This window comes from Coffea arabica, chromosome 3c (assembly GCF_036785885.1).
Source record: "Coffea arabica cultivar ET-39 chromosome 3c, Coffea Arabica ET-39 HiFi, whole genome shotgun sequence".
Taxonomy (NCBI): domain Eukaryota; kingdom Viridiplantae; phylum Streptophyta; class Magnoliopsida; order Gentianales; family Rubiaceae; genus Coffea; species Coffea arabica.
The window spans coordinates 37665633-37677961 of NC_092314.1; the positions used below are offsets into that span (position 1 = coordinate 37665633).

Sequence of the window (12329 nt, forward strand, 5' to 3'; positions counted from 1 at the left end):
GACTTGTTCGGTAATTGGCCACGTGCAAATGCAACAAATCCGAGTTGTGTTTTTCATAGTAGTACAACAATAATTAGATATTAAATGTACTGTGCCTCTTTTATATTGGTTCCAGGCAAATTAAACGGATAGCTTTTAAGCTTTTGTCATGATTAACTTCTTTTCTGTGATTTCATTGTGAAGGCTATTATTCTTATCATAGCTCCATAGAAACATAATGAGCTCACAGAAAATTGTCATTATTCTAACATAATGGCTACCTTCGCTCTTATTTTTGGGTATGTGGGTATGATATCGCTACCCTTTTAGTGGATGGCATGCTTCTCCGACTGGTTAAGTGCAAGTATTTCATTATTAACCTATAAATAACTGTTTAACTCATGTTAAGAATACAGAAAATTAAACAAGGAAAGAAATACCGACACTTAGTACCAACCATTGCAAGCTTGAATGCACTATTACATAAAATCACACTCAACAAAGCGACTTAAAGAAAATAATCACAGGAATAGAAGCTCTTCTTCATTTTTTATTTTTTTTTTTTTTGCGCTTCTTTTCAAACTTAACGCACAGAAAGATATTGTTAATCACCTACCACCAGAGAGAAGAGATTCTGCCACGGAATGAGAGAAATATTTGCCTGTGGAAGACGAGGATAACGATTTAATATCTTCATAGCCACCATAGGCAAAGTCAAGACCAATACCAGAAATACCGATGACCAGTGATGATAAATCTGGCAAGGTAACTGATCCCTCCAAGTACAGAAGAACTTGCCTCATACTTGGCCTAATCACTGGTTCTGAGTGAGAGCATAACAAGCCGAGTTTCAGCACCAATTCTGCTTCCTCTTTCACATACTCATTACCCAAATTATGATCAACTGCCTGGAGAATATTGCCCGCTTTCCAGCACGAAAATACCCAATCAACCAAAATGATGTTCTCCGCTGGTGCTGCTCGGGGTTCTATAGGTCTTCTTCCACAGGCAACCTCTAGCAAAAAGGCCCCAAACGCATACACATCAGTGCTCGTTGTGGCCCTCCCTGCCCTATTATACTCAGGGGCAAGGTAGCCAAGAGATCCAGCTACATGGGTGGTTTGAGGGAGAGTTCCGTGGTCGTATAGCCTTGCCAGCCCGAAATCTCCTAATCGTCCATTCAGTTCACCATCTAAAAGTACATTACTGGCTTTTACATCTCTGTGGATCACTACTTGCTCCCATTCTTCATGTAGGTAGAGTAATCCAGATGCAACACCTCTGATGACATGGAATCTTTGGCTCCAGTGGAGTGTATACTTGGGTTGGCTGTATAGAAACCTGTCTAGACTACCGTTGGGCATGAACTCATATACCAAAAGTAACTCTCTTTTACGCCGGCAATAACCCAAGAGCGATACTAAATTTCTGTGGCGTAAGCGACCAATACTGACGATTTCTGCTACAAATTCTCTCATTCCCTGTCTTGCTTGATGAGAGACCTTCTTGACAGCAACCTCAACCTTGTTAGTTGGCAAAACGCCTTTGTAGACCCTGCCAAACCCACCTTCCCCTAGCAGCTCTGTTTCTCTAAACCCCTTTGTAGCAATGTATAAATCTTTATACTTGAACCTGTGAGGTCCGTAGGCAAGCTCCCAATCTTCCAGCACTTCTGCAAACTTCCATTTCCTGCGTAAATAATATGCTAATCCGAAAATTACCGTCAACAACAAAAGTGTGCAAATTAGGGGCAATCCCACCGTGAAAAGTTTAGACACCTTCTTAGGTCCAAACCGAGGTAGCTTAGGGAGCCGAGAGAGATCAAGTGCTTGTGCATCACCATTCACCTTGAAGCTCCATCCCAGTACAAAAAGAGATGTCCCAATCGGACCAGTGGATGCAGAAAAGCCAACATACATGGTTTGCTGTAAAATTGTTGAAAGATCACATGACAAAGACAGAAGAGGAGTTTTTGGTTTAGCATCTGCTATTGGAGCTAATGTAACATTGATTCTCCCATCTGCCCCATCGTATTCCACCCAAAGTTGCATCAGTTGGCCACTGAAAAGAGTTAAGTTGTCAAATGAAATCTTATTAATAGCTTGGTAACTTGCTGGCCGAGATACATTAGATCTCAAAGAGTTAATATCAATACCAACATGGTTGCCATCGATATCTCCAAATTCTTCGTTTTGGAAAGTGTCAAGCTCCACTGCAAAAATGTGATTTGTTTGATTTCCAATGGTGCTACTATTGAAGAGGCCGAGGAACTGTACGGAACGCCCTCCTGGAAGGCCTCTTGTTGGTGCAATCACGAAAGCCATTCCCGGACCGGTCACGCCTGCGAGTTCAGGTACCATAGCAAACACAAATTGGGTGGAAAAGGAGAAAGCTGAACCGTTAGACGTGCTCTTGAAATTGATGCGATTAGGATAGAAGGCATGCCCCGTTTGTGATATGGTGGTATTTGTTACTTGTAGGAGGCCATTGTTGGTGATTTTGGCTAATCCATCCAGGCTTAGATTTGATGATTGAAATCCTTGATAGATGAACCCAACGTCGTCAGAAGCTGCTGCACCAGCTGAGATGTGAACTAGAAAATGGGCTACGATTGCTGCTATTAGTTTGAATGACATGGTTTGATGGCTAAGACTAGTGTGTCAATTGCCAAATCCTTTTTAAGCTAATTCTAAGATTGTAGCCTGTTGAAATCACTATCTTGTGCTGTAGTTCCTTCAGTGTTTAGACATAGGGCAGTAGGAGTAGTATTTATGGGAGTTGTCCCGTACAGCAGATGTCACTGCGGTGACGTATTCATTATAGGGCACTAGAGGGAAAAGCACACCTGTGGGTGCGCAAATGAAGAAAAAATTATATTGTTTTTATTGAAATTAATGGAAGTTATTAGAAGTTTGAAGTTTTTTTTGGCAAACAAACAAAAAATAGAAATTATTGGAAGTGGAAGTTATTAGAAGTTACTAAACTTAAGTAGTTATCTTTAGTAAATCTTTACTTTTGTATGGATAAAATTGAAAAGCCAAAAAATGACACAAAATTTTGACATCTAACCCTCTCCTCATGCTTTATATATTGAAGATAGTACATAATCACAATGAATATTTAACCCATGTGCACCAATTTTTATTTAAAGGACAAGATCGTGTTTTTATAGGCTATGACAACTACAAGAATAGTAGGAAACGGAATCCAACCACAGTCGCACTGGCCTTAAATCCAACACTCAATAAGAGATTGGGGCAGGTATGACCAGTTTTTTGGTACAATTGACATGGTTGCTATATTTATTATAATAGTTAATGTATGCTTATAAATATAGTTGTATTCGTATGTTCATTTGATATACATGAACAAAATTCAGACAAACAACAAAATAATGTTATATAAACCATATCGTGTAAAATATACAATAAATATGTAATACTACTAAATGCTTAATCCTACCTGCCCCAAACGGGTTCAATATCTTCCTTAGCTTTTTGAAAAAAGGAGAGACACTACATACTGATTGAAAGGACACCATTATGTCTATTTATATAATTTTTATTTATGCTGAGAGAAAAAAAAATTTTTTAAAAAAAAAAAGAAAAAGAATTTAACAGCAAAGTCAGGCTTGGTCCTTTAGATTTAAACAGATGTGTGTTTTCTTTACTAAATAGTTACTAATAGTTGGTTAGCACAAGTATAGATAGTTTAATGGCTCAAAAACAATTGATGTGGGGACATTACATACCAAATCCAAAGGGTGCTCAAAAAAGTGGATGTTATGACTTTGGGTGGTTATGCGGTGTTTGTCCTCGACTATCTGTAGCTCAGATTTCTTTCCTAAACCTGATTTTAATTTCTGAATTACATAAAGAAGCACTACTTAAAATTTTAAATGAGCCTCAAGTGTCCAAAGATATATCCCCTGGATAAATTTTCTAACATTGTGAGAAATGTATTTGCTATCAATCATGTCAACTTCTCCGATGATGATCTGGGTACAAACGAAACGAGAAGCCCCAAGTCCCACGGCAGCAATAGGAGAAGAAAGGAAATGACACATGCCTTGGGCATATTCCTATGGGGGTGAAGGGAGTCTGACAAAATATGCTTTTATTATCTGGTTAAAGTTGAAAAGGAAGTTATCGATTAAGGATAGACTGCAGAAATGGGGTATGACGAATGTGTCTCTTCCAGGTGTGTCCAATGTGTCCTGGCAGATGAGTCCCAAGACCGCTTGTTATTTGCTTGTGGCTTTTCCAGATTGTCAGGACTTGGGGGGCTTAATTGTAAATAATAATATATAATAACAGTTTCTGTTATTGGTAGTTAAGGTGCTGAGTCAAATGACGTCAGCATGTTAGTTTGTTAAGTCGGTTAGTGATCGTGTAGCTCATTCCTATATAATGAGCTCTTTGCAATTGCAGAGGCATGAAGGGAAATAACAGAATTGATTCTTCTTTCCTCAAGTCATCACTCTCCCTCTCCTCTCCTTTCTCTCCCATCTTTCTCCCCCTTGTTCTTCATTTCTGGAGCTGCATCGCAGCTCTATCTCAGGAATCCTGCTTGAATTCCTGACAATTGGTACCAGAGCAACGATCCTCGGACTGATTGCAACTATTAACAATGGCGGAAGGCACACGATTCAAGAATATGGAAGATCAAATGAAGACACAGGAAATACGATTGCAGGAAGCTCTGCAAGCAATTCTCTCTCTCCAACAGAATCAACAAGAAGTCCAGCAACAATTGCGGGGAGAGATGGAGAATTCTGACCAGGAAATAAGAGCATTGATCTCAGGCATGGACCAGAAGCTCAACACATTGATCTAAATTATGGCCAGAGAGAAGCAATCGGAAAGAGATGAGACAATACAGCCAGAAAAAACTCCAATTCTATCAACACCCCCAGCACACACGAAGCTCCAGTCTGAGCTTGGTGTTAATCAGTGCTCCAGAGCCAAGCCTTCCAAGGTATTCTTACCAAATCCCCCAAAGATTGAGTTACCCCTTTTCACTGGAGAGAATCCACGCACTTGGCTTCGTAAATGCCAGAAATATTTCCTCACCTACCAAATTCCTCCAGACCAGCAAATGGAAGTAGTTGAGATGTTTTTGGACAATAAGGCGGATGTATGGTACCAAGGCATCAAGATGGAATTTCCAGAGTTATCTTGGCAACAATTCACTGAATTGCTCAGTGAGAGATTCGCAGAAAAAGGAGCTCGGGATGTAGTAGAAGATTTCAATAAGCTGCAGCAAGTAGGAACAGTAGAGGACTACCAGGAAAGGTTTGAGGAATTAAAATCGTTGATGCTAGTAAAAAACCCTCACCTATCCGAATCATATTTCGTTTCAAGCTTCATCAGTGGATTGCAAGATGAAATTAAGACTATGGTGAAAATGTTGAAACCAAACAAGGTGTCAGATGCTATGGATTTAGCCAGATTGTAGGAAGAACCCTGGAGGTTGCAGCAGAAATCTGCTAAACAATTAACAAAGTCACCTGTTGATCCTAAGTTTGGCTTATATAAAGGTACTGCAGCTGTTCCAAATGCCTATAAAATTCCACCGACTAATGTAATCAAAGGTGAGACTAGTTCAGTTACACCAATCAGGGAAATATCGCCACAGGAAATACAATTTAGAAGGAATAATGGACTGTGCTTCAAGTGTGGTGAACGTTTTGGAGTAGGACACCAGTGCAAGAACAGACAACTGAACATGATGGTAGTCGGGGAGGAAGATGAAGGAGAATTCTTGGATGCTGTAGGGGAGCAAGATGAAAAGACGGGCAACCCTGGAGAATTGATGGAGGTATCGCTCCATGCACTTTCTGAGGCACTGAAGAGGAAAACAATCACTCTCAGGGGAGAGATCAAGGGAGTTTCCATACACATTCTGGTGGACACAGGTAGTTCAAACACCTACATTAGCCACCACCTGGTTAAAGCTCTAGAATTGCCATATGTGGTCACCACCCCTTACACAGTAGTCATTGGGGACGGCTCAATGGTATCAGGATGCACTAAGAGTCCTAAGGTGCTTTGGTCCACTAATAATCATAAGTTCTGTTTTGACATGAGGATCATGGAGCTAGGAGGATGGGATCTGATTTTAGGAGTGGATTGGATGGCTCATTATAGCCCCATCACATTTGACTTCCACAAGCTAAATATAGCTATTCATAGTGAAGCGGAAGAAATCATCCTACAGGGATGTGTGGCGGAAGCTAAGCTCAATCTGCTGAGAAACAAGGACCTGAGGGACTTTATTAATTACAAACATAGCTGTTATAGTATATCTCAGGGAATTCATGGAAAAAATCCAGAGGCTGAGACACCTATTGAAGTCAAGGAGCTGTTGGACAAGTACAAGGATGTGTTTGCAGCACTTACAGGCTTACCACCAGAGAGGAGTCTGGATCATGACATACCCCTCAAGTCAGATGCTCAGGCCTTCAAAATCAAGCCTTATAGGTACCCTCATTCACAAAAAACTGAGATAGAAAGGCAAGTTAGGGAAATGCTAGACAGTGGAATCATTAAGCATAGTAATAGCCCTTATGCTTCACCTGTGTTGATGGTCAAAAAGAAAGATGGCACCTGGCGTTTTTGTGTTGATTATAGGCACCTGAATAAATTGACTATTAAGGACAAGTATCCCATCCCTAATATTGAGGAGTTGATAGCTGAGTTATGTGGATCCAAATACCATTCCAAAATAGACCTGAGGGCAGGGTATCATCAGGTTAGAGTTAAAGTCCAAGATGTGCACAAGACTGCCTTTCAAACTCATGAGGGGCATTATGAATTTCTAGTCATGCCTTTTGGGCTGACAAATGCTCTAGCCACCTTCCAGGCATTAATGAATCAGGTTTTTCAGCCCTATCTGCGCAAGTTTGTGTTAATATTTTTCGATGACATACTGGTCTACAGCAAAGATCTGGATCAGCATGTGAAACATTTGGAGGTGGTATTGAAGGTACTGAGAAAGAATCAGCTGTATGCTAAGCTGTCTAAATGCTCATTTGCTCAGCAGAGGATTGAATATCTTGGACATATGATTTCATCAGAGGGGGTGAGTATGGAAGAAGGAAAGATCAAAGATGTATTAGATTGGCCTACCCCCAACTCAGTTAAGGCATTAAGGGGTTTCCTAGGCCTTACGGGCTACTATAGGCGATTCATCAAACAGTATGGTATCACTTGTAGGCCATTGACAGATCTAGTCAAGAAGGATAGCTTCTGCTGGAATGAACAAGCAGATGCTGCCTTTAAGAAACTTAAGCAGATCATGTGTACTTCACCAGTTCTCAGGCTACCAGATTTTGGGAGGCCATTTGTGATTGAGACAGATGCCAGTAATGGAGGCATAGGTGCAATGTTGCAGCAGGACTCTCATCCCATAGCATACCTTAGTAGGGCTCTATCAACAAGGAATTTGGGTCTATCTGTCTATGAGAAGGAGTTAATGGTCTTGGTGTTAGCCGTGACCAAATGGAAGCATTATTTAGTGGGACACCATTTCATCATTAAGACTGATCACTAGTCACTGAAGTATTTGTTAGAACAAAAGTTAGCTACACCTCTGCAGCACAAGTGGTTGACTGAACTGTTGGGCCTGGACTATGAGATACAGTATAAGAAGGGCAGTAACAACACTGCTGCTGATGCTCTATCTAGGAAAGCATTCTGTGGCCAGGAAGACTAGCAAGAGAACTCCTTCCTAGCAATTTCTGCAGTCAAACCCAAGTGGATGAAGGAATTATGCAGAAGCTATGAGGGGGATGAGCACTGGCAATCTGTTATAGCTCAATGCCTGCTGGACTCACACACAGGGAGTGATTATCAGATCTTAGATGGCATCATTAAGTACAAGGGAAAACTGGTAGTGGGGTCAGCAAATGATATCAGGAGCTTGCAGTCCATGATACTGCTCTGGGAGGACATTCAGGCCAAAGAGGGACTTATCAGAAGTTGAAAGCCTTATTCTATTGGGAGGGAATGAAGCAAGATGTGATCAAGTTTGTCAGTGCTTGTGACGTGTGCCAGAGGTGCAAGCATGAAAATGTGCCTTACCCAGGCTTGTTGTAGGCCTTGACTATCCCTGATAAGGCATGGTCCCACCTCACTATGGACTTCATTGAGAAGTTACCTATGTCACAGGGAATGGGTACCATTCTGGTGGTCATAGATCACTTCACAAAATATGCACATTTTCTGGCGCTCAAACATCTTTTTACAGCCACACAAGTTGCACAACTCTTCCTAGACAATGTATACAAACTACATGGACTGCCAGTGTCTATTGTCAGTGATAGGGATAAAATTTTCACTAGTAAATTTTGGCAGGAGTTATTCAGATTGATGGGAGTAGCACTACACCTGAGCTCTTCCTACCATCCCCAAACAGACGGCTAGTCAGAAAGACTCAATCAATGTTTGGAAAATTTCCTGAGGTGTATGTCTAGCGAACACCCTACTTACTGGTACAAGTGGCTGCCTTTAACAGAGCTGTGGTACAATACTACATTCCATTCCGGACTGCAGACCACACCATTTGAAGTTCTCTATGGATATAAACCATCACACTTACCATTGGGTCCATATCAGGATACAGTTATTCCAGGTGCCAAGGACCTGGTCCAGGAAAGAATTCGAATCTCTCAGTCCATTAAGGAGAAATTGGACAAGGCGCAGCAACGAATGACTTATTTTGCCAACCAGCACAGAACCGAAAGGACCCTAGCAATTGGAGATTATGTTTTCTTAAGTTGTAGCCTTATAGGCAACAGTCCTTAGCCATCAGAAGGAGTCTTAAACTAGCAGCTAAGTATTATGGCCCTTTTGAGGTTATGGAAAAGATGGGTCAGGTTTCATACAGGCTCAAGTTACCTGAAGGGGCCAGGATACATCCTGTCTTTCACATATCCTTGCTCAAGAAAAGGATAGGCCAGGATCAGCACACCACCCCCACTATACCAGAGTTTGATATGCAGGATCACTGCATACTAGAACCTGAGGCAGTATTGCAGAGGAGGGTTATCCTCAGGAAAGATCAACCTGTGATCATATATCTGATTAAGTGGTCTCACATGGACTCCTGTGAAGCTTCTTGGGAAGACGCATCTGTAATCAATCACCAGTTTCCTCAATTCCAGCCTTGAGGACAAGGCTAGTCATAAGGGGAAGGGATTGTCAGGACTTGGGGGGCTTAATTGTAAATAATAATAAATAATAACAGTTTCTGTTATTGGTAGTTAAGGTGCTGAGTCAAATGACGTCAGCATGTCAGTTTGTTAAGTCGGTTAGTGATCGTGTAGCTCATTCCTATATAATGAGCTCTCTGCAATTGCAGAGGCATGAAGGGAAATAACAGAATTGATTCTTCTTTCCTCAAGTCATCACTCTCCCTCTCCTCTCCTTTCTCTCCTATCTTTCTCCCCCTTGTTCTTCATTTCTAGAGCTGCACCGCAGCTCTATCTCAGGAATCCTGCTTGAATTCCTGACATGCGTGTGGGAATAAGGTGCACCACTTCTGTTTGATGCGTAGAGGTAGGCCTCTTAATCGGGTCTAATGAGTCGGATTTTCATAAACTTGAGTTCAACTCATTTAATTTGTAATATTTTCGGATTTTATGTTATGAGTTTTGAATTAATAAATATGAAACTCATACTCATCTCACATAATATTTGAGTTGTGAGTCTTATTCGGGTTTAATCCAAACCACTTATTACTTCGTAATTTTCTTAATATAATTATTATAACTATTAAGTTGTAAAAATAATTTAACATTTACAAGATTACAATATTAAAACTAAACATGAACAAATAATAGTTCTTAAAAAGTATAAACCAAAAAATTTTCAACAATATTTATATTTAATTCGTTTAAAATACATGAAAATAGTAATAAAACATGCGGCCATAAACCAATACATCTTTAAAAGTTGAAACTTTTTTATAGATAAAAAAGAAATCAATTAATATTATGCCAACACAATAATTTACTCAACCAATAAAAAAAGTTTGAGATTTATTTATGCATTACTAATATTGGCTCTCAAAAAGCTTATAGAAGAGTCTTCAGATATATTTTTGTGTTTTGTAATTTATATATATTTAGTATTTAGTAATAATATATTTGGATATATAATTATACATAATGCCAAAATATAAATATTATATATATATATATATATATAGGTAATAAAAGGGCCGGACCTACTAATGAGATCCAAATTCAGCTCATATTTAACTCGGGTCTAATTTTTAGGTTCAATTTCAGACTGACTTACTAAAAGATCGGGTTCATCGAACTTTTTATTGGACCAAACGAGCTGAATTCGGGTTGGTCCGGTCCCATTGACAGTCCTATGCAGAGGTCTCTTTCCCTGGAGTCAGGAAAAGGAGTCTGTGGTGTAAGCATTCTTATTGGAAATCTTTTAGTGCAAAACTGAGAAGACTGGTGCTTGCAGCAACTATGTGGCAACTGTGGCAGAAAAGAATTAGGAAGTCTTTCGGCATGTTGAGGCAATCTCTATCATATCTTGGCCAACGGTTCCGCAAACTCAGGAAAGTTGGAAGTTGAAATCGGAGGGGAGATTACATTTACTAAATAGTTACTAATAGTTGGTTAGCACAAGTATAGATAGTTTAATGGCTCAAAAACAATTGATGTGGGGACATTACATACCAAATCCAAAGGGTGCTCAAAAAAGTGGATGTTATGACTTTGGGTGGTTATGCAGTGTTTGTCCTCGACTATGTGTCGGTAAAAACGAAATGAGATGCCCCAAGTCCCACTGCAGCAATAGGAGACGAAAGGAAATGATACATGCCTTGGGCGGCACATTGGTATGGGTGAAGGGAGTCTGCCCAAATATGCTTTTATTATCTGGTTAACGTTGAAAAGGAAGTTGTCGACTAAGGATAGACTGCTGAAATGGGGTATGACTATTGTGTCTCTTTCAGGTGTGTCTTATGTGTCCTGGCAGATGAGTCCCTAGACCGCTTGTTTTTTGCTTGTGCCTTTTCCTGATGCGTGTGGGATTAAGGTGTAGCATTCTTATGTTTGATGTGTAGAGGTCTCTTACCTTGGAGTCAGGAAAAGGAATGGTGGTGTGAGCATTCTTATTGGAAATCTTGTAGTGCAAAACTGAGAAGACTGGTGCTTGCAGTAACTATGTGGCAACTGTGGCAGAAAAGAATTAGGAAGTCTTTCTGCTTGTTGAGGCAATCTCTATCATATCTTGGCCAAAGGTTCCGCAAACTCAGGAAAGTAGGAAGTTGAAATCGGAGGGGAGATTACATTTGGATTGCCTGTATGGTTGAGTAATGAACTTTATACGAATTCTTGTATTGATGTATGTCTATAGGATGTGTATAATGATTGCTTATATCATTAGAGGTGATTGTTGATGTATTAGGTGATTCCCTTCGTAAAGCTGATTTTCTTATGATTAATAGAAGTATGAATTTTGCCCTCTCCCCCCCCCCCCGGGGGCCCCCAATCCCACAAAAAAGCCTTGAATTAATCACTTCTGAGTCCGTTGTCTCATCCTAAAATTACTGGATTAGCCCTGGGACCTCAAACGCTACAGTTGATATCGAAAACGACTTTCACACGATTTCTGCATGGGGTATGGCTGGGTCCAAATGGTATTATAGTTTCATTTATGCAAGGGAATGCTTGAGTTAAGTGCTCTGGTCTAAGTGGCATTATAGTTCTATTTATGCAAGGGAGCGCATGAATTAAATGCCACATTTGATTATGCAAGGGAACGTGGCAAAATCGGCATTTTGCAAGGATTTCGGATGGATTATGTTTAGCATGTTGTCCTTCAAGTGGGTGATCTCTGAGGCACTAGCCTATCATTGTAAATCTATGGTCTATGCAAAGAATGAAATTTACCAACAAAACAAACAAGAAAAAACTAAAAGGTTTTAAAACTTGCATATCTTATATGCGCTGGACCTCGCATTTGTCAAATGCGAGGTTACCTGACCTCGCATTTCACAAATGCGAGGTCCGAAGCAATTTTTTTTTTTTTTTTTGGATTTTTGCAAGTTAAAAATTCAATAATAAATTGCATTTGCGAAATGCAAACTCAGTGAGCTCGCATTTTGCAAATGCGAACATCACTTGACAGAATGTTACACTCAAAAAGTCCCATTTGTAGAAAAATTTTAAATTTCATCATAAAAATAGGAATTTCTCTCCTAAGATGGGGACGCGGTGATGTATGGATGAGGCCCAAAGATTCTAAGATGGTTGATAACTGTGAAAGAGTCGAGTTCATCAGGTAAAGGGTTGATAACCATGACACCAATACGACAAAGAG

General features: G+C 40.1%; 1 protein-coding gene across 1 annotated transcript; it reads right to left on the reverse strand.

The window, feature by feature from the left end:
* Positions 1 to 399: 399 nt before the first annotated feature.
* Positions 400 to 2727, reverse strand: LOC113735010 (L-type lectin-domain containing receptor kinase IV.1-like). Its single transcript, XM_027261885.2, has one exon. The coding sequence runs from the start codon at positions 2613 to 2615 to the stop codon at positions 588 to 590; it is 2028 nt and encodes a 675-aa protein (XP_027117686.1). The 5' UTR covers positions 2616 to 2727; the 3' UTR covers positions 400 to 587.
* Between the last annotated feature and the right edge of the window lie 9602 nt (positions 2728 to 12329).

What these genes read in the sequence shown, in the direction of transcription:
- LOC113735010 (XM_027261885.2), bottom strand. Translation starts at nt 2,615, where the DNA reads ATGTCATTCAAACTAATAGCAGCAATCGTAGCCCATTTTCTAGTTCAC.